We start from the raw sequence: 21,631 nt of genomic DNA, 5'->3' as shown, positions 1-21,631 counted from the left end.
CTACACTTTTGCACAAGAAACAATTATTTCTCCTCCCTGACCTTGGTAAAGCTTCTTCAACAATGAATCTATTGGCATCAAGGAGAAGCGAACCGAAGTTTATGCAACAACATGAACTTAACAAGGTCAGGAAGAATGGAATCCAAATCAAGTAAATGACCAAGTTCTCTTTGCACACAACTGGCGAGTGACAAAGAAAGACTCAAACTCATCCGAGGATACCCCTTCCCTTGAGACCCTGTCCTCAGGACAGCCTGTCTGCCTTCCTTCTGACTTTAGTACTTTAAAAGGCTTAGCTCTTTTAAGCCTTCAGAGATCTATGATTCTGATATTTTTTAAGGCAAGAATTCCGTCTTTTTTAAGAACCATTTCTGAAAGAGAACAAACACGATATGATGGACCTTCACAAAGACCTGTAAGGGGATATAGAATAAAAGCCTTTTTTTTAGGTTTGTTGTTCATTATTACATTTGTTTCTACCTTGCTCAGTGTTAAAGTTCCTTGAGAGATTGTACTCATTCTGTAAGCGTTTTTGTTTTGGTTCTTGATTAAGTTTACAATAAAAATTTTTGTTTAATCTCATTTTAGCTTGTATCTTGCTGCACAAAATTAGCATTTCCTGCCAACAAAGTGAAATCGCTTCTAAAGAGCTGAATGAATGGAGTGAAAATAGGCACAAGTGCTATTGGGGACCTTGAAAAGCTGAAATGCAAAAAACAAGCCACTGTAAAGCAAATAACAACTTGAAGGGATGGAATTTTCCACCCTCTAAACTGCCTTTTCCTCTACACTAAATTTGTATACTTTACTGCTATTTCAATAATCCAATTTCTTTACCTGTCATTTAGCACTGAAGTACAGTACAATACTGCTTAAATCTATTTTGTCTCTAGTGATAAATGAACCTACGTGCTACCAGTTCCTCTTCTTAAGACAGGTATCTGCAAAAGACATCAAGAGAAATTCAGGTCTCCTAGAACTGGGTTTCTTAACCTACTTTGTGTCTTGGACATCTCTGGCAGTCTGGGGATATCTACAGACCTCTTTTCAGAATGTTTTTTAATACAAAAAATAAAGGATTACAAAAGGAAACCAATTACATTGAAATACAGTTGTCAAAATATATTTTAAAAACATATGCAGGCACTTATCTGTATCAAATTTCTTAACATCTCAGGGAGGGGAAAAGAGAAGCAGGGAGAGAATTTGGAACACAAAATTTTTAAAAACAAATGTTAAAGAGGCAGCTAGGTGACACAGTGGATAGAGCAACAGCCCTAGAGTCAGGAGGACCTGAGTTCAAATCCAGCCTCAGGCACTGACCAGCTGTGTGACCATGAGCATGTCACTTAACCCCCATTGCCTCAACAAAAAAAAAAGAATGTTGAAAATTATTTTTACATGTAATTGGGAAAAAATACTATTCATAAAGTTTTTTTAAAAGTGCATGGACCTCAAATTAAGAATCCCTGCCCTATGAAATCAAAACGAGTATTCACTCATCACGATTTCAATCTTTTAACTCCATTTCATCTTGATGCAATGAAGAAAAGGCCTTGCAGACTGGAAGCCCTAGCATCAAGTACTACTTCTAGCTATATCACCTCCACAAAACCCAACATCCCCAGCAACATTCTAAGCCTCTAAATTGCCGATGATCTGCTCTGATCAGCATTGGTAATGGTATGAAATCACAAGTCAAAAAATAAAAACTTCAAATAAAAAAAAAAATTTATCAAGCACCTACCATACTCAAAGCCCTCTGGGTTTTTACAAACGCAAAGACAAAAAAGCAGATCCCCAGACAAAAAAAAAGTCTCCCCCCCCCATACCTTTGCTTTTGAATCCCTACCTTCCTTCTCGGCTCATCTATTAAACTCCTCATATAAGAAGACTGTCCTAATGACCCCAGTTATTATACCCTCCCTTATAGAAATTATTTTGAATTTACTTCTTATATACTTTGTAATTGCTTATCTGAGTGTGTATTGTATTCCCCTGGTAGTATGAAAGCTTCTTGAGGTCACAGACTACTTGATTTTTTTTCTCTTGGTGTCCCCAGGGCCCTACATAGAATAGATATTCAATAACTATTGGTTAAATAGAATTATTGCACAGGTATGGGTTCCACTTTGTGATTCTGAATCTGTTTTTGCAGGATACACATGACTAACATAAAATCATAACACACAACATGTTTCTCCCCGAGACAGAAATGTTCTCAACCTCAGAAATGTAAAAATAAACAAACCCCCCAAAACAAAAACAAACTCCACCCAAAAAAAGTGATCTTCCTAAGATTAGTTCCTTCTCGTTTAATTACCTAAGAAACATGTTATTTGAAAATTCCTGGTCCTAATGAAAAAAGAAAAAAAAAAAGGACTGTGCATAGTTCTTACTGAAAAAAATATCCTGAACCCAACCCCCATGAGCAGCAGTTGTATTTGGGGTGAAGTAACACTCATACACAGGAACAACAGCAGTAAAATGGATTAACAGTGAAATGGGCTATGCTTCTCATTCTTTAGTTTCTGGGTTCATCATTCCAAGGGCACTACAGTAAAGTCTTTCTGACTCCGAGCCCTGAATTCTAACCACTCTACCACCTAGCTGCCCCTTTGTGGGAAAAGATAGCACTGTTGGTCAAAGGCTACACAGAGTTTAGTGACTCTAGGGGCAGAGCTACAAACTGCAATAGCCTCCTGATAGGTCTCCTGCCTCAAGTCTCTCCCTGTTCCAAACTGTCTTCCTCATAGCCACCAGCAATTTTCCGAAAACACAAATCTGGTCTATGTCAAGCCCCTACTCAGAGCCCAGTGGCTTCCTATTCCCTCAAGGATCTACAAATACAAACTCCTCTGTTTGGCATTTAAAGCTCTTCGGATCTTGACTCCTTCTCTTTCTTCTTTTCTTACACATTATTCCCCTACCTACTTCAGATCTATGAGCTACTTGCTATTCCTCACACTCCATCTCTACCTGACTACGCACCAGCTGCTCTCCACGCCTGGAACGCTCTCCCTCCCCACCTCTACCTCCTGAAGTGCTTGGTTCCCTTCAAGACTCCAGTCAAATGCCACCTTCTAGGGAAGGGCTGCTCCCAATACCCCCAGCTGCTGGTGTCTTCTCCTCTCAAGCCTATCTAAAGATACATACTCTGTATGTATCTTGCATATACTCTTTAACATTGATGTTGTCTCCTCCGTTAAAATGCAAGTTCCTCTGCTGCTAAGTGAAATGAGCCCAATCAGGAGAACACTGCACACAGTAACAGCAACATTGTACAGTGGCCAACTTTGATAGACTCAGCTCCTCTCAGTAATGCAACGATCTAAGACAATTTCAAAAGACTAAAGGCTGAAAATTCTATCCACATCCAGAGAAAGAGCTATGGAGTCTGAATGCAGATTGAAGCATACTACTATTTGCTCTTTTGGGGTTTTTTTTTCTTTCTCGTGGTTATTCCCTTTGGTTCTGATCCTTCTTTACAACATGACTAATGTGAAAATATATTTAATATGATTGTACATGTAAAGCCTATATCAGATTACATGCCATTTTGGGGAGGGGGAAGGGAAGAAAGGAGGGGAAATTTAAAACTCAAAATCTTATAAAAGTAAATGTTGAAAATTAAAAATAAATACTTTTTTAAAAAATACAAGTTCTTGAGGGCAGGACTATTTTTGGTTTTGCTTCCTGCCCCTGCCCCCACCCCCGCGCCATTCATGGATAGAGAAAGAAGGCTTAAAGGGACTCATACTTCAAATATTTGAGGAATTGGTACTACAGAAAAAGAATTGGACTTATTCTGCTTAGCCTTAAAGGGCAGAACCAATAGTAATGGAGAGAAGGTACAGAGAGGCAGATTTAGGCTTGTTTACAAGAAAAAAAATTCAAATAGTTAAAAGTTATTCACAAGTAGAATAGGCTGCCACAGAGATAGTGGGTTCCCCTTTCCCGGAGGTCTTCAAACAATGGTTGGATGACCCATTTGCTGAAGTAATGTAGGTTTCAAAACCCCATGGAAAGACTGATTATTTAACACAGTATGCCTTTGTGAAGGAACAAGTAGGAGCCAGAGCTTGGGAAAATTCCTTCTTTTTCCTTCCTGCTTCAAGAAAAGATGTGATTCCAAACCCTCCAAGGGGAGCAGGGAGGGGGAGAGAAAGACGGGAGGGGAGAAGAACCAGAGAAAAAGAGAACAGATTTGGGGGAAACAGGCATGTTGGGGGCCCAGCTGTCTTTCCAAAGCCTGTTCTACTTCTTTACAGGGTCCTCCTCCAATAGGGTCTAGAACCACTTGCGTCTTCTCTCAAAGTAAAAGAAGAAAGACTCTCCTCCCCAACTCTCCTGCCAACCCCACCCTTTGCACATGTATGCAGCGTTGAGTGATCCTTCTGTCCACCAAGGTGGGATCTTACCTCAACAGCAGCTCACAAAACCCAGGTTATATCCCCTACCCTCCTTTAGACAGGAAACAAAGTCTCCTCTTCCAACTGAATTTAAATGATCCATTTGGACATACACATGGACAACACATACCTTACATGGAAAATGTTTGTCAGGAGATTCTAGTTTTACATATATGGGTAGGATTAGGCAGCCTCAAGTCCCCTCCAACTCTGATATTGCATGAAACTGAGTAGATGAGTTTGGTACCTAACAGCTAAGTAAGGCACTATCCTAGGGGAATAGGAAATGCAGCTCCCTGAGAAGAAGTTTGGGAACACAATTTGCTTCATGGTAATTCTGGTAGAGACAATTAGGCAAGAAGGACACACTTATGAATGAATGAATATGAGAAAAAGCATTTATTAAGTGCTTACTATGTGCCAGGTGCTATGCTGAATTGTTCAGTCATGTCCCATTCTTCATGACACCATTTTGGGGTTTTCTTGGCAAATACTGCAACGGTTTGCCATTTCCTTCTCTAGCTCATTTTACGATGAGGAAACTGAGGCAAACAGGGTTAAGTGACTTGCCCAGGATCACACAACTAGTAAGTGTCTGAGGCCAGATTTGAACTCATGAAGTCAGGAAGACTTCAGGGCTGGCACTGCATCCACTGCTCCACCTAGCTGTCTTTCTATGCTGGGTATTGGATATACAAATGCAAAAAGAGAGTTCCTACCCAATAGAGAAAAATAAGACACATAGATGAGCAGAGGTCAGGGAATGGGTGAGGGGAGAAAAAGGGGAGAGATCCATATAGATGGTGATTGAGCTAAGATCAGGAATTGCAAGAGGAAGAAGTTGGGAAAGAGTAAATTCCACCCATTGAAGACATGAGTACAAAGAGATGGGAGATGAAGCATTTGTTTGGAATAACAAATAGGCCAATATGACTATACTGTACAATGCAGAGGAGAGTAATGGCTGTAAGAAGACTGAATGGATAAGAAGGGACCCAAATTTGAAGAGCTTTAAATGCTGAACACAGGAGCTTGTATTCAATTCCAGATGATAGAAACCATTGGATTTTATTGTTAGAGAAGGGGGAGATGGACATGATTAGGCCTATCTGTGCTTTAGGAAAATCACTTTGGCAGTAATGTCAAGAATGGATTGGAGTGAGAAGTTTGAGGTAGGGAGAGAAAACAAAAATCCACCAGAATAGTGGAGGGGAAAGGTGATACAGACCTAACTAGGGTCATGGCTACATAAATGGAGAAGAAAGGATAGAACTACGGGATGTTGTGAAGATGGAGATGACAAGATTTGACAAATGATTACTAGATATGTGGGATGAATAAGAATATGGAGACAAGGATGGATAAGAAGGTTTTGAAAATAGATGACTGAGAGGAGAAGGGTACCCCCAACAGTAAGAGAGGGATTAAGAGAGTTCAAGAGAGGGATAAGTCTAGAAGGAAAGGCATTGAGTTCTGTTCTGAACATGTCGAGTTGGAGATGATTATGGAAAACCAATCTGGAATGCCCAACAATCAGTGGGACTGGTGCTCAGAAGAGAAAGGGTGTGTGTGTGTGTGTGTGTGTGTGTGTGTGTGTGTGTGTGTGTGTGTGTTGTGTGTGTGTGTAGAGAGAGGGAAAGGGAAGGAGAGGAAAGGAGAGTGAGGGAGAGGGAGGGGGAAGGGGAGAGGGAGGGAGAGAGGGAGAGGGAAAGAAGGAAAAAGGAAGAGGGAGAGAGTCAATAGGGCAATTGATTGATACACCCCTTCTAGGAGGGACAGAGTTATTGATTATTGTTCAAAGAACAAGAAGTGTGTGTGTGGGCGAGGTAGTGATATGTGAGTAGTAGCATGACAGGAAGATGATCAGAGTACAGTGTGGTGGTTTGGAGCCAAGTAGATAGAGTAAAGCCTCAGCAATCAGAAGAGTTGGATAGAATTCCCTAGGGTAAGAGCTGGAAGACTTGGTCAGTAGATGGATCTGTGATATCATGAGCACTTTCACCTTAGGAAGCTGAGAAGAGGAAACATTAGTGAAGAAGATGGAAGGGTGGTTAAAGAAATAGAACAGGAAGGTGTGATGTTTCTGAAGCCACAGAAAGAGTAAGTATCCAAAAGGAGGGTGTTCACTGCGTCAAAAGAAAAGCTGCGAAGTGCAAGTACTGGTGATCAGGAGTTCACTGGCGACTTTCAAGAGAATGTTTTCAGTACAGCGATGAGGTTGAAAACCACTTTCCAAGGCATTAAAGAGAGGATCTGTGGTAAGGAAATGGAGACACTGATTGATGGAATGGAATGGAAAATTATAATAAAATTTAATGATAAAGCTGCCTCTTTTTGTAGCCCCAGTACTTAGCACAATGCCTGGATTATAGTAAGCACTTAATGTTTACTAACAGACTGGATTTAAAAAGAAAAATATAGATATATTTTAAATATGAAAAAAATTATTCAGAATAATGCAAAGTGAAAAAAGCAGAGCCAGAATATTGGGATACATATTAGCCATAATTATATTTTTGTTTTGGGCTGGACCTATGATTTCATGAAATCATATAGGGAATTTCCAGTGAAGAAATTCTTTCTACTGATACAAACTCTATTTGTTCTGAAACTTTTCATTTTGACAGTGACTTGCCCAAGATCACCTAGCTATGACTACATAATTTTTTTTAATCCACAAATTTAACATGGACAAAATTTTATATCCACAAATGTGGACAATGTGGACAGAGATAATAAAATAAGGCAGAGGGGAAAGGAATAATTTAAATAATTATAGATATATACAGTTCTTTTGAAGCTTAATTAATTATACATGAGGTTTAATTAACTTTCTATTATATAAAAGTTAATCTCACACACACAAAAAAGCTTGTTATTGTTTAAGAGTTAGTTTCACACAAAAAAGTAACTTGAAAAAAATGAAGGCATTTACCTCTTCTTATCCTACTTGTTTGAAACTCTTGATTCAGGCATTTTCTGAGGAAAGAGAACCCAAAGTAGCTTACACATTTGAATAAAAAAGGATTCAAAGAAAAACCACACTGCAAATAGATGTCTAAAACCCCAGAAAAATCTATGTGTTATGTACCCTTTCAGAAAGGTAGAGACAAAGGGTCAACTAGTTTAGGATCAATCCATCCCAGGAGTTATTAAGTGAAATGCAGAATTTGATAATTTCATTATTTAATTTTTTTCATTTAAAAAAATGTTTTCTCTTCCTTCTACCTCTCCCCTCTATCAGGGGAAGAAGAAAAACCTTCCACCTTGTAACAAATATGCATAGTCAAACAAGACGAATTCCCTCATTGGTCTCTATTACTTTTCAGAAAAGATTGAGGAATGAAAAGAATGGAGGTGAGGGGAATAAAGTCTCAACCACATAACCACAGCCACAAGTAGGCCAAGGCAACTAGGCTCAGCTCCAACACTGAAAGTACCGATCCAGGAAGTATTTCCCTTACCACTACATATCCCCCACATACATTTATCCCAGGTTACCTTCTCTAGCCCCATTCACCCCTTTGCCCTACATGCACAAAAGCACTGCATATAACTTAGAAACTAATGGAATAAATAGAGAGTTAATAGAATAAGAGCATCTGGGATGATCTTTTTAGTTGAGAGTTTCAATAATTCCAAAGTGATAAATTTTGGGATAATGTTCAAAAAGCTGGGCAAATGGGAAAGATAGTATTCCTGAACATATGTGGTTTGGCTGCTGGCTCTATTTGTTGAAATATGTAAGATCAATACCCAGAATAATTCTCACCCAACCCTAACCATCTACCACACTGAGCAATACATCCAGATCTCACTCTTATTGTAAACAACTATGGAGATAAAACAATGTGTGGCATATAAATTTTCACAGGATATTAGTCATTTTGAAAGAAGTAGAACCAAAAAGGTTATAAGCAATGTTTGTTGAGTCATTTTCCACTCATGTATGACTCTTCTTGATCCCATTTGGGGTTTTCTTGGCAGAGATACTGGCATGGTTTGCCGTTTCCTTTTCCAGCTCATTTTACAGATGAGGAAACTAAGGCAAACAGGGTTAAGCGACTTGCCCAGGGTCACACAGATAGTAAATGTCTGAGGCTGGATTTGAACTCAGGGAACTCAGGTTTCCCTAACTACAGGGCTGGTGCTTGTAGGCAATACAAGGAAAAGAATGTCGCTATCATTCACTTTAATCTGGTTAGAGGCTAGGATCCAAGAAAATGTTAAAATGAAATCCTGTACCAAAATAATTTGATTATAGAATTATCCTCAGGAAAAAGATCTGACTGGAAGAATTTTTAAATTCTCTTTCTAACCTTACTCTTCAGTACTTATTAAGAAAGCAATTCAGAAAACACACGAATGTACCTATATGCAATATCATTTACAATGATATAAACTACACTTGAAATGTTATTAATTTCTGGTAACAGCCTCATGTTTAACAGAGGAAAAATCTTAAAAATACATGTAGGATATTAAATGTTTTAACACTATGTTCTATGGTATTCTTGTTTCTAACTATACTTATCTGCTAACAGTCATCACTGAAAGCTAGCAATAAATAGGGTAAAAGTTAAGGGTATTGGGCTCTCTTACCACTTTGCCTTAGCTTTTAAGAAAAAGTAAACATTTTTAAAAGACACTTTTTAAAGTAGCCTTTCATAATAGATAGAATATTAAATTCGCAGTTGGTAAGACCTAGGTTCAAATTCCATTCTGACACTTAGTGTGTGACCCCAGCCATTGGCCCTCCTAGTGCCTCAAACCACCATAGGATTTATCTTCTAAGTCACAGATGGGTTGGCATTCCCTACAGTGGCACAATCACAGATCCTCCATGTTTTCAGTATCAACCATCTTCATATATCACTATTTAATTTTGTCCCTACAATATGCTTGTAACACAAGTAGAGGCAGGAACTATTTATTTCTGTTGTATAGATGAAGAACCTGAAACCCAGAGATGCTAAGTCATTAGCTTAAAGTAACACTGCCAATTAGTGGTAAAATCCAAACCAGAGCCCTGAGTCCCAGCCCATCACTCCTTATCCTGCATCATAGTCCTTCCAGGCTATAACATGGAACCAATTCATGTAAATGCAGGCTAACGGTACTTTGACCCTCTACCATAATATTTTCAAATCTTAATTATCTATGGATAGGAAAAAGAGCGAATGTTGGGGAAATTCACTGACCTGACTTGTTAATGAATGGTCTCTGCTTCATGCACCTGAGCTACAAGATGTCAGGCCAAAGAAAGATGGCCCCAGGACATGAGACACAGTAGAATAACCTGAGATCAGGCTGGAACATGGAGAAAACAGAACTAAAATATGCCTAGAGGCTTTGGTCAGCAAACCTAACTAGGGTCAGAAACCAAGCTCAGAAAATACATTCCTTGAAGGCACAGGTAAAAAACAAGCATTAGAAACAGCGATCAACTTAAAAGCAAAAAGTATGCTTCCTACTTTGCTCTTTTCCAGTACATTCTATTTGATATTTAGCTATAACTCTATAATCCTTAGTTAGATTTCACTGATTTCCTTCAAAGCAGAATTAATTATGCTTATTTTACTGAAAAACATAAAATGGCTTGGGCAGTGGTTACATGAAACAGGATAACAAAGCAAACCTCAGACTCTTCCCTGGTTCCCTAAATGACAAAACTCATTGGCTATCTTTGCTTAATTCCCTCATATCTAACTCACTCCCTGCAGTGATTGTATCAGAATTATTTGGGGGAATGAAGAAAGGATAACAGATAGAGCTAGAAGGAACCTTTGCAGTTACCTGCTAAAACCCAGCCCCTTTCATTGACAGATGAGCACATTACGACTCAGAGGTGAATCAATTCACCCAAGGTCAGACAGGCTGTGTTAAAGTGGAAGGATTTGAACCAGCTCCTAGGATTCCAAATCCAGCCTTCTTTCTACTTCACCATGCTGCCTCTCTTTCTGGGTCATAGCATATCACTGGAGAGATTTTTCATTTCAAATAACCCAAGTCACTTACTCTTGCCCCAAACCCCAAAAAGTAAAGAACAGAGAAATGGAAGTCTTTCTCTCCCTCTCCTCCCCTTTCCAAAATGATTTCTCTATTTTCCTTCAGGTAAACAGCTAACCATTTTATCTGACCTATGTACTTCTCTGGCTAGGATCACTTAACTCCCTGCACCAAAAGACTGATTTCTAAACTAAGTAAATGACTAAATGTTTTTGGCTACATGATGTATGGTCATTACTAGAAAAAGGAGAAGTGTATCATGTCTTGAAGGGTCATTAGAAGTTTTTTTGCCAAACATATTTTTCATCTATATTTTGCTCTGAATTTGGAGAATGATTTTCCTTTTCTCTTCCACTTCTTCTTCTTTAAAAGATTTCTCTCTACTTAGAATACACTTCTACACTAGCAGGTACAGGCATTAAAAATCCATACAAACCCAATATCCCCTTATCAAGTTACTGTTTTCAAACCACTATCCTTCAAAATTCAACACTGCCTCTAAAAACTGAATCCACACAAATTTTAGGATACAAGACCCTAACTACTAACTCTGGGAAAGGACAACGTCACTCATCAGGACCACCTTGCTTAAATGGCTTTTGATTCTTTAAGTAACTATTTAGGATCCTCAGAAGTAACTGAGGTAATCAAATACAGACACAGCCATCTTTCTGTTCCACATCACCATAGAGGACTGAGCTCTTGACTGGTGTCATAAGACTTTCCATTACCATAAGATCATAGATACAGAGAAGAGACCTTATAAGTCATCAAGTCCAACCCTGTCATTTTACAGCTGAAAGATCTTCATTTGTAAAATGTGATTCAAACATATATAGATCTATAGAAAGATATCCAGGAATCTGAGAATTTGGATGAGAATAAAGTTCTTTTTGTTGTTGTCCAGTCACTTCAGTCATGTTGAACTCTTCATGACCTCATTTGGGATTTTCTTGGTAAAAATACTGGAGTGGTTCGCCTTTTCCTTCTCCAGCTCATTTAACAGATGAGGAAACTGAGGCAAACAGAGTTAAGTAATTTGCCCAGGGTCAGTTAGCTACTAAATAAGTGTCTGAAGCCACATTTGAAGTCAGGTCTTCCTGACTCCAGACCCACAGCTCTATCCACCTGTGGATGCCCACCAGGGTACCACCACCTGTGGATTCTATTTTATACATCTGAACATTTAAAAACATTATCCTGAGAAGAGGTCTAGAGGCTTTACCAGATTGCCAAAGGCCCATTACACACCAAAAATGTAAAAACAAAACCAACAAACAAAAAATTGATCTAGTTTACCCCTCTCATTCTAGACAAGAGGAAACTTGAGACCTGAAGAGGTAAAGTGACTAGTCCACCAATATCCACTCACCACCAATATCTTTTTTCCCCTTTCTTTTCTGATTGCTTAAAACACCACAACTGCATTCTAGAAAAACTGAAAATAGTACAAAATTCATTATGGCATATTGTGCTTTATCATTCCACTTTCATTATGAAACCTGAGGTTCATTTTGGAAGAAGTGGAGCTAGGAAAGTGCTTTTGGGCAGAAACAAGGTTCATTGTCAATTTTTTTTCCCCCACAATGGGGCTTGGTGAGAAGTTGATCCCACCTGGCTGTGGCTGCAGTTTCTAGGGAGCAGGTTAGAACAGGGTTTGCTTCCACCTAATCCCCTAATCACTCCTGACCCAGCTGCTATGCTCTGAAGTCCCTATTTAAACCACAGCTTAAAGTAATATTTGCAAATTTGTTTCCTACTTTGCCAGTCTTGTTAAAAGTGAAATGTATGTATGTATGTATGTATGTATGTATGTATGTATGTATGTATGTGCTCTTGTATGAATGTCATTGTTTTGGAAATACTTCTTAGACTCAAGCTTTTCTTCCAGAAAAGGAATCCCACACAAATTACATAAGCGATAAGGTGTTCTTTCAGCCAATGGAAGGTCATTTGAAGAGCCAATTATTCAATTTATAGATTGTTCTCTAGAAGGTACCTTGCTGTCTCCTAGTAATCATCTTTTATCCATTAGAAGGAAAGCAAAATTGAAATGAAGAAGTTAAAATCTGTAGAATATTCATCGGTATGGCGAAGGTTTGTTGAATGAAAAAAAGACAAAATTGATAGCCAATGTTAAGTTTTAAAATTTTAGAATTCTCCTTGGATTTAACTCATTCACTTCAAGAAAATTATTCTGAATTTAACAAATACTTTAAAGAGAAAATATTTCCAATATACAACACAGCCTTTTCTGATCCCCCAACTGCTGGTGCCCAGCCTCCCCTCCCCACTATATTATATTTGTTTGCTATCAACCTCTTCATATATGTGTGTGTGTGTGTGTGTGTGTGTGTGTTTGGTATCAACTTCTTCAAATATGTGTGTATATGCATGTGTATGTGTGTGTATGTGTGTGTGTATGTATGTGTATATATAGTCTCCCCTGATCGAATATAAGCTCTTTGAAGGCAAGAGCTGTTGCATTTTCACTCTGAATGCCTTTTACTTAACAATGTCTAGCAAATACCTATAGTCATATAAAAAAAGTTCTATATCACCATTGATTAGAGAAACATAAATTAAAAGAACTCCGAGGTACCATCTCATACCTATCAGATTGGCTAATATGACAAAAAAGGAAAATAGTATTAGCTAATATGACAGAAAAGGAAAATGATAAATGTTGGAAGAGAGGTGGGGTGATAAAACTGAGACACTAATACACTGTTGGTGGAGTTGTGAAATGGCCCAACCATTCTGGATAGCAACTTGGAACTATGCCCAAAGGGTAACCAAACTGTGCATACCCTTTGATCCAGCAATACCACTGCTAGGTCTATATCCCAAAGAGATTTCTTTTTAAAGGGAAAAGAACCTATTTGTACAAAAATACTTATAGCAGCTGTTTTTGTAATGTCAAAGAACCTAAATAATAGCTACCAGTAGGGAAATGGCTCAACAAATTACGGTATATGAATGCAATGGATTACTATCGTGATATAAGAAACAATAAAAGAGACAGTTTCAGAGAAACTTAGGAAGATTTGTATTGAACTGATAGAGTGAAATAGGAAAAAACAGAATAAGTTATACTATAATAATACTGTTAAAAAAAAGTCTAGCATTTAGTAGGGGCTACCCAAAACAACACATTCTATGGCAGATTTTGCAGGCTATATTCCCCTTCATTCCTTTCCCAGATCTGCTTCTGACTTGCTACACTTAACCTCATTCCTCAGCTGCCATATCCCCCTTTAACTTCCCTCAGAGCTGGGGGGAGGGGGAGAGCTCTCAGAGGGGGAGCCTCCTCCAACTGGAAACCCCCTGGACCTAGTAGGCCCCCTGCTCCCATTGAGGAATTCCACACAGGAGCTTATTTTGGGGGAGGGGCAGGCCTGGGCTAGATAACCTTCAATCCCCTCCTCCACTCTGTTTCTGACTTTCCAGAATTTCAGTCCTTTCCTTCTTTTCATTATTTCCTATTTATCCTGAATATAGCTTGCTTTGTATATATTTGTGTGTTGTCTCTCCCATTAGTTTAGTTTGTCCGTTCTTTGAGGGCAGGGACTGTCTCTTTTGCTTCTTTTGTATCCCCAGCACTTAACACAGCACCTAGCTCACAGTAGGTCCTTAATAAGTGTTTATTGATTGATTAATCGATTGACACCATGCCTCTATACAGGCACCTTTCCCTTCCCCCAGTTCCAACTTTGGTTCCATTTGGCATGATGTCCTTCCCCATTAGAATATAAATTCCTTGAGAATAGTGACTTATCTTTTCGCTTGTATTTCTATCTCCAGTGTTTTGCACAGTGCTTGGAACCTAGAAAGTGCTTAATAAATGCTTGTAGGCTTGCTATATTCAAGAAGTATGAAGATATCAAGAATTGTTATGGATTTACATATTAAAAAACAGAATCACATGTTCTCTGATTTGGAAGAGACCTCAGAAGCCATGTAGTCCCACACATACCTGACTAAGAATCCACACTAAAACAACATCACTGGCAAGCATGCCTCAAAAATCTTCAGTGAAGGGAACGGGGGTATCCACTATTTCCCCAAGGTGCTCCTTCTACTTGGAGACAACTCTCATTGTTACAAAGGTTTTCTGGAAGTGGCATCTAAACCTGCCTCTTTGCAACATCAATCCAATGCTTTTCAACCCACTCCCTGGGGCCAAACACCTGTTGAATAAGCTAATAACTGCTGCAATTCAATCTATCCAGAATACAAATTTCCAATATAACACAACATTCTGAAAAATAAGGTGCAGGTTTTAAAAAGTACACTTAGAGTACTTCTCACAGATCTGTGTTCAGGCAGGAACTGATAAGTCACATTGCACCAAACAACTGAAGAGAAATGTACTTACGTGGAAGTAAGACTATAATTGAACTTTACTTCTTAAATGAACACCAAACAGCTTTTGAGTAAAGTCGAAGAAACTACAAGCCATCCACTTCTATGTCTCATAAGCTGCTAAAAAGACGTTTTTCTCGAATTATCATTTTAATTGAACCAAAGTTACTTTCTGAAATTAACAACACTGAGCTAAACTGAGATCTGGTTTTGAATAATAAGGACTTCCTTCTTTTAAAGACTAGCAAGGAATATTCTAACTTCTGTCCTAAGATCCATAGATAATCTTTTTGTTACATCAGCTTGTACTTTTTCCCATTCAGTTGTCATTCCTTCATCCCATCCTTGGGACTCTTCCCTCTTTTACACACACACACACACACACACACACACACACACACTCTCTCTCTCTCTCTCTCTCTCTCTCTCTCTCTCTCTCTCTCTCTCTCTCTCTCTCTTTCAAAGGTTCTGAAGTTGGATGTGTTTTAGCCAGAAGAGATTAGACAGCATTTCATTTAAAATACAATCCAACAAGTACTTATCAAAGCCTAATATATATACAAAGCACTGGGAAGGACTAAATTGTTCTTCGAGATAGTAGTAAGAAAGTGTGGCAGGCAAGGCAGGGTATACCTTTAAGAATTTAGAGCTGGAAGGAATTTTAGCAGTCACCTTAAACTTTTAAGGTCATCCAAACTGCCTTCGATTAGGCTAAAAGCTGATTCCATCTTGGACTCGCCATAAAACTCAGAACAAATAATTCTAAACTTGAACTAAATTAGAACCCAAAAGTCAATGCTATAATTGTATGAAGCATTCTGACCTCACAACTACTTGTTAGCTTAGTTTGTTTTTCAGACAGACTCAAATATGCCTTTGCTAATTCATCTGAATAGTTCAGGTCTTGCAATTAGGAATCACTGTGGACTTTTTCCATACCCTAACATTGTTTCACTTCACCACAACTACAGGCTTGAATGTTGCAAAACTATAATGGTAAAATTTGAATTTACCAGAGTGGTAAACTAGGAAGAAAACATATAGTGAGGTCACTGAGTGACCTTGAGAAAGTCATTTATATAGTACCTATCTCATAGTTTTTTTGTGAGGAAAGTACTTAATAAATGTTTCATGTAGTAATAATGTGCATAATGACCACTACTTGGATAACTTTGGGCCAGTCATTTGATATTGCTTCTACTTCTATGAAATGGATATAATAATTATAAAGTACTTAGAAAGCCCTTTAAAGATAATATTACATAAAATAAATATGACTGACAAAACTTTTTTTTAAAATACTGATTGATTAGGAGGAAGGCAAGAGTGGGGAAAAAATGAAGTCTAAACTACAGAATATTAGAAATAAACATGAATTATTTTTGAGCATATGCAAATATCAAATGACATAGAAGGGAAATCCACAAGAATAAGGTTTTATTGATTTTTTTAAATTAAGTACAGTACACATTCAATATCATGACATTGACATGGTTAGCCACATCTCAAATATAAGAAGGTTGAAACTATCTTAATATTTATATCATGAGTTCATGAATCTAGGAAATAAAGGAGGAAAAAGACAACTGATGGAAGAGAAGTAATTCCCTCTCATTACGTTATTTGATTTGATTTGCATCTATTTCACAAGAGTCTCCCTTTAACACAATTTCCATTCTCACCTTTTAGATTTGAACTTCGGAACAACTCTCCCATTTTACCTACTTTCAGGTTTCAGTTTCTCAAATCAGTCAACTAGGCAGATGAAACCCCACATGCTGACTTAAAAGACTAATTAGTAGCTGATTCTCCCAAATTAACTGAACACAGAGATCTCCAGTGGGCTCCTAATTTTTTCAAGAATGTCATGGATAACTAGCAGCTAACTATACTAAATAAACTACTTCTTAAATTTAAAACTTTTCCTAACTATGACCTCAGAGAAGTCATTTATTTGTCCAGATGGATGAAAAACCTCCAAAGAAGTCATCTAGATATGGGAATTTTTCAAAACTTCATTAAGTTTCAGCTGTTCACTGACCGGGTATTCAAAATGGAATTTCAAGACAATAATGCCACTTTTTTAAAGAGTCAATTGGAAACAACATACACTATAATGATTACTAAAATTTTTAATATTCAGAAAAAAGCAGTTAAAAAAATTCTTGGCAAAGGAAAGGACTTTAAGAGTCACCTAATCCAATACTCTCATTTTACATATGAGGAAAATAAGATCCAGAGACATGAAGGAATTTGCCAAATTTGTACACCTGGCAGAGCCAAGCTGAACCAAGGATTCTTATCTCAATTCAATGCCATCCCCTTCATCATGCAACATATTATAATGATCTACATAAGGAAAGCACTCAACAAATGTTAACTGACCAGGTAGTAAATATATCTTTTTATAAAGCCTTTGCCTAATTGTATCTAATTATTTCCCAAAGAGAAGTCTATATTAAGTGCTTCCTTAGTTAGCTTTACAAGGTAAAAAACTGAGACTAAGAAGGAAGCACAGTAATTTGCCCTAAACCATAACCTAAGCCAGCTGTATAGGGAACTAAGACTATGTTCTAACTCTAGATTTCATCGACTATAATTAAATCCCACACAGCCATCAATTCAAAGCACATCATATATTTGTGAAAGGAACAAAAAACGATCACACCACGATATCTATGGGCTGTGGAAAGCATTTTATAACCACCAATCCAACAATAATGGCGATTAGAAACATTTAAACCAACTTGTGTCTGTTAAAGTCACATGTTTAAACGTCATTTAACTTCTCCAAACAAAAGCTACTCCTTCTGAAAAGTTCTCCGGTTCTCATTTTCCATCTGTCAACATTTTAAAGCTCAATTCATCTATTTGGGGGATCCTGACTACGCTGAAGATTCAGTGAAGCTTTCTTTAACTAGCCATAGATATTTCAACATATGTTGGCAGCTAATGCATTCTGAAAATTACAACACACCAGCCAAGCAAGCTTTATTACCTCTGAACTAGACACTGTGGCCAGCGTGACATTCCTTAAGCAAGTTTATCAAGAAGTGCTATGGCAGGAGTACAAATGGAGAAAAAAAAATTAATACAAATAAGATCTATCCTTAATCTCCCAACAGACTGGAACAACATCTGAGGTTTTCTATTTATTATATATTTAAACTGTGTAGGGCAGAGAAGGAAAAATGTTTATTTCTCAATCACGTGAATAATATTGGGTGCTATTTTCTTGTGTCTCCTCTACATATTCCCACTATGGTCAGGAAAACAAATCCTCTTCTCAATACAGGTCTTAGCTGAATCTCAAATAAAAAGATGAAATTCTTTTACATCCTTCCTTAATACACATCAGCCTTTTCAGAATGTGCCAAACCCAGCCTGTCTAAAAATGTAACTTCAATGTCAATTATCCCTGCTATTTGTTACAGAGACCAAAACTAGACCTGAACAAACACCTTGGCAAGGAATAAGATAGGGATTAATAAAAATAGATTCCAGAGTAAAAATGAAGGGAGGAGGAGCCCCATAAAAGACGTACCTGGAAACAATTCATCATCAAAAGCAAACCCTAAAGTGAAGTCCAATGAGTATTTATGTCTGATCAGATGAAAAAAGCAGCATCCCAGCCAGAAGTAAACTCATCTCACCAAACATTCTCCTCTGGCTCAGTCAGATAGGGAGGGGCTGAAATTACTTATGTGTTTTAAAAGGGGGAGTGGTCATGATTTTCCACTCCACCTTCCTGTTGACATTATTATTTTGTTTGATTAGCATCTATTTTGCAAAGTACTAGACACTTAAGATTGTTTATATTTGTAACTGTTGCCACTGAGTCTGAGGTAGACTGCACAATTTCCATTTCAACACCAGAGAAAAGTAAAGCCAAGAGAAGCTAAATGGCTTGAGCAGTATAGGAAGAATTAGAGCAGAGGGGTTTAGCTCTCATCATTTATGGTTCATTATTTATTTAATTGAAAGGGGACCATTAAATCTGATTCCTCATTAGCTCCCTTTGTAAGAAGATATGGAGACAGGTGAGCATTTGTCACATACTCCACAAGCCCACAGTGTGTAACCCCCCACATTTCATTCATTGGCCAGTAGAAACAGACTCAAGTTTTATAGGGAACAGCAAAAACATGTTCTCAACTGCCAAAGACAGCCCATGGCCTCTCCCTACCTACATGAAGAATAAAGATGGAAGGGGCTGGTGAGGGAGATCCTAAACCATAACCATAAAAACATTAACTCAGCTTCCTCCTCTGGTTTCTTGCTTTGCCATTCTGCCTTTGATGCCCAGTGGAGAACAGCTCTGCAACAAAGAGGCACACTCCAAGAAAGACCACCAGAACATTTCACAGGGTCCCATGAAACAGCCAATTTCTCTTTCATTCCCATGACCACCATTCACTGAGAGGCTGTTGCCAGTCCAGGCTGAAACATTATCCACCATGAACCATTAAAATGAAAAGTCAAACTAAGAGAAATAACAGTTTTACTCTAGGCAGGTAACATTTTCTTTCTCCCTCATACATGAATGCACACACATACAGAAGACCAGGAGACCTGATCTCCTTGAGACAGGGAAGGAAGATGAAAATTAAGAAGGCACCTACAGTCCCACACCAATTATAATTCTCTCTGTGCTAATTACTGGTTTCTTTTTGGTACACTTTACAAGCAATGTCAGTCACCACTGAAGCTAGCCTAACAGAATGTGCCCTCTTCCATCCTAGAGATAAAGCAGTGTTCACCTATACTCTCCTTTGCCATGTGTTATTATAAAGTGTGAAATAGATAAACTGGGACGGGGGTGAGGGGAGGAAGGGCAGGCCTGATCATCTTACCTCAGGGGCTTCCAAATGAAGTTTCACTTTTAATTTGGCTACTCTCATTCAAGCCTCCTCAGATTCCATCTAGAAGCCTGTTTTACCAGTTCCATAGAGCTTCAAAATAAGGCGATTAATAAATAAAAGATATTAAAAGAATTGGTGCAATGGTTCCCAGCAGTATCCTAGACACCCTAGGAAGGCTGAATGAATCCTGATAGGAACTGGAGAGTAAACAAATAGAGTTGCACACCCAGAAGAAGTTCCTAATGCTGGAGGTGAACAGCATCTAGTAGGTTGAGAATGACTGCCTTACTCCATGGGCAAGCTGGCATCCTGCAGGGCAGAGACACAGAGCAGGGGTGTCAGTGATATCAACGTGCACACAGGGACTCACATAGGGTGGGTTAGAGACTTGGGAAAATTGCCGCTGAAGAATCTGCAAAGGATATGGGAGCACCGGAGAAGAGAAGCACAAATTAAAGTAACTGTTGAGAAGCACTCGAACCCCACCTTAGGGCAAGCAATAACTCCACTTGTTTTTCAATTACACCCCCCCCCCGTATTTGTTAAAGAGCTAGAGAATGAGGAGGACCACAAGTGAATGATATTACGCAGTCCACTTTGAGAGCTAGGACCAGAGGGCCTTCAAATGCCACTGATTTCCAGATAACATTATCCCCCCGTTCACAGATGGGAAAAACTGAGGCACCTTGGTGGAGGGGAAGTGATTTTTCACAAACCAGGGCGCAGAGGCAGAAGTCCAAAGCAGAGCTCTGCAGCATACTTTTAAAATATTGCATATGTTTCAAAACCGCTAATGCCCAACGCATTTCAAATGCAGTTTGACGACGCAGTCCCGAGCATGGGGGGCGGGGAGAGGAGGGTCGGGATTCCAGACGCGCATTCTCCCGCGGCGGGGTCACAGAGCTGGGGTTTCCCCCAGACGCCAGCCCGAGGTTCGGCCCCACCCCCAGCCCACCTCCACTCGGAGCCCGCCCGGTTCAGCCTCAGCGCGGGAGGGGGCAGCAGCGTGGCGGGACCCTGCGGGCACGGCCGGGGTGGGAGGCTGGAGGGCTGGGGAACGAAGGGTTCTCCCACTGCTGTTGCTCGGGCCACTTTAGACCTTCGTCCTTCTCGCCGCCGGACCTCACCCGGAGACGGCCGCCTCCCCACCCCCACCCTCCACCTAGCCCTTGGCCCCGGGGAGGTTTGCTCTTACTGGGCTTTCTTTCATTCCTTTTGCTCCCCATTCCTTCAAACCAGCCTCCAGGCCGGCTGGTACTCACCATATTACAGATGGAGGCGATGTTTCGGACAGTCATTAGTCTAAAGGTTGCAGTGATCCCGCACCGCCATCTTTATAAGGTGAAAACAGAAATGCCCATGGTCGAGAGCTCGCGGGGAGGGACGGGCGGGGCGGGGGAGGCGGATCGGGGTCCGGGTTTCAGTTTGGTTTGGTTCTGGGCTGAAGGGGGTGGGGGAGGAGGAAGGGAAGGCGGGCGGGGAAGGGGGAGTGGGGAGTGGCGGGAGTGAGCAGCGGCAGCTGCGGGAGGAGCTGGAGGAGGAGGAAGAAGAAGAGGAGGAGGTGGGGAGAAGCTAGATTAGCCTCCCAGGCCAGCCCACTTCCCAGCGCTGCCTGCTGCAGGGGAGCCCCCGAAGAGTCGGCGCTGCCTCCTTCGCCAACTCCCCCACCCACCGCATCCACTCCTCCCGCTGCGGACCTCTGGTCGCTGCGGTGCTCTCGGGCACTGGCTAGGGGCGCGCCACTCGCATCTCCCCCCCCCACCTTTCCTCCTCCTTCTATGCTGTCCCTCCACGCCCCTCTAACCCTACCCCCTGCCTTTCCGCTTGGCTTTTTGCTTGACCGTTTCGGGTCTAACGCCGCGAAGGAGATGGAAGGCGATGGACCCCCCCTTCCGGACTCTGAAAACTGCCGGCGTTCAGAAGCTGCTGCAGCGCCAGAGTCCTTCCACCTTCCTCCTCCTCCGCCACCGCCTCCTTTGCTTC

At 39.9% G+C, this 21,631-nt stretch overlaps 1 protein-coding gene across 3 annotated transcripts in view; it reads right to left on the bottom strand.

Moving 5' to 3' along the window:
- USP46 (ubiquitin specific peptidase 46) overlaps positions 1–21,418 on the bottom strand; it is a 62,225-nt gene extending 40,807 nt beyond the window's left edge. The window contains exons 1-2 of one of the 3 annotated variants that reach the window (XM_020990115.2): positions 20,911–21,418; positions 19,640–19,957 (exon numbers count right to left, since the gene is read on the bottom strand). In XM_020990115.2, coding sequence (XP_020845774.1) covers positions 19,640–19,687 — 48 coding nt within the window. In that variant the 5' untranslated portion in view covers positions 19,688–19,957; positions 20,911–21,418. The remainder of the gene's footprint in view (positions 1–19,639; positions 19,958–20,910) is intronic. The other 2 variants (XM_020990089.2, XM_020990098.2) reach the window with 2 other exon arrangements.
- Between the last annotated feature and the right edge of the window lie 213 nt (positions 21,419–21,631).

Source organism: Phascolarctos cinereus, unplaced genomic scaffold (assembly GCF_003287225.1).
Source record: "Phascolarctos cinereus isolate Bilbo 61053 unplaced genomic scaffold, phaCin_HiC Scaffold_9;HRSCAF=440, whole genome shotgun sequence".
Lineage (NCBI taxonomy): Eukaryota > Metazoa > Chordata > Mammalia > Diprotodontia > Phascolarctidae > Phascolarctos > Phascolarctos cinereus.
The sequence above is the reverse complement of the archived record's forward strand: the minus strand, read 5'-3'. Positions and strand labels throughout refer to the sequence as shown.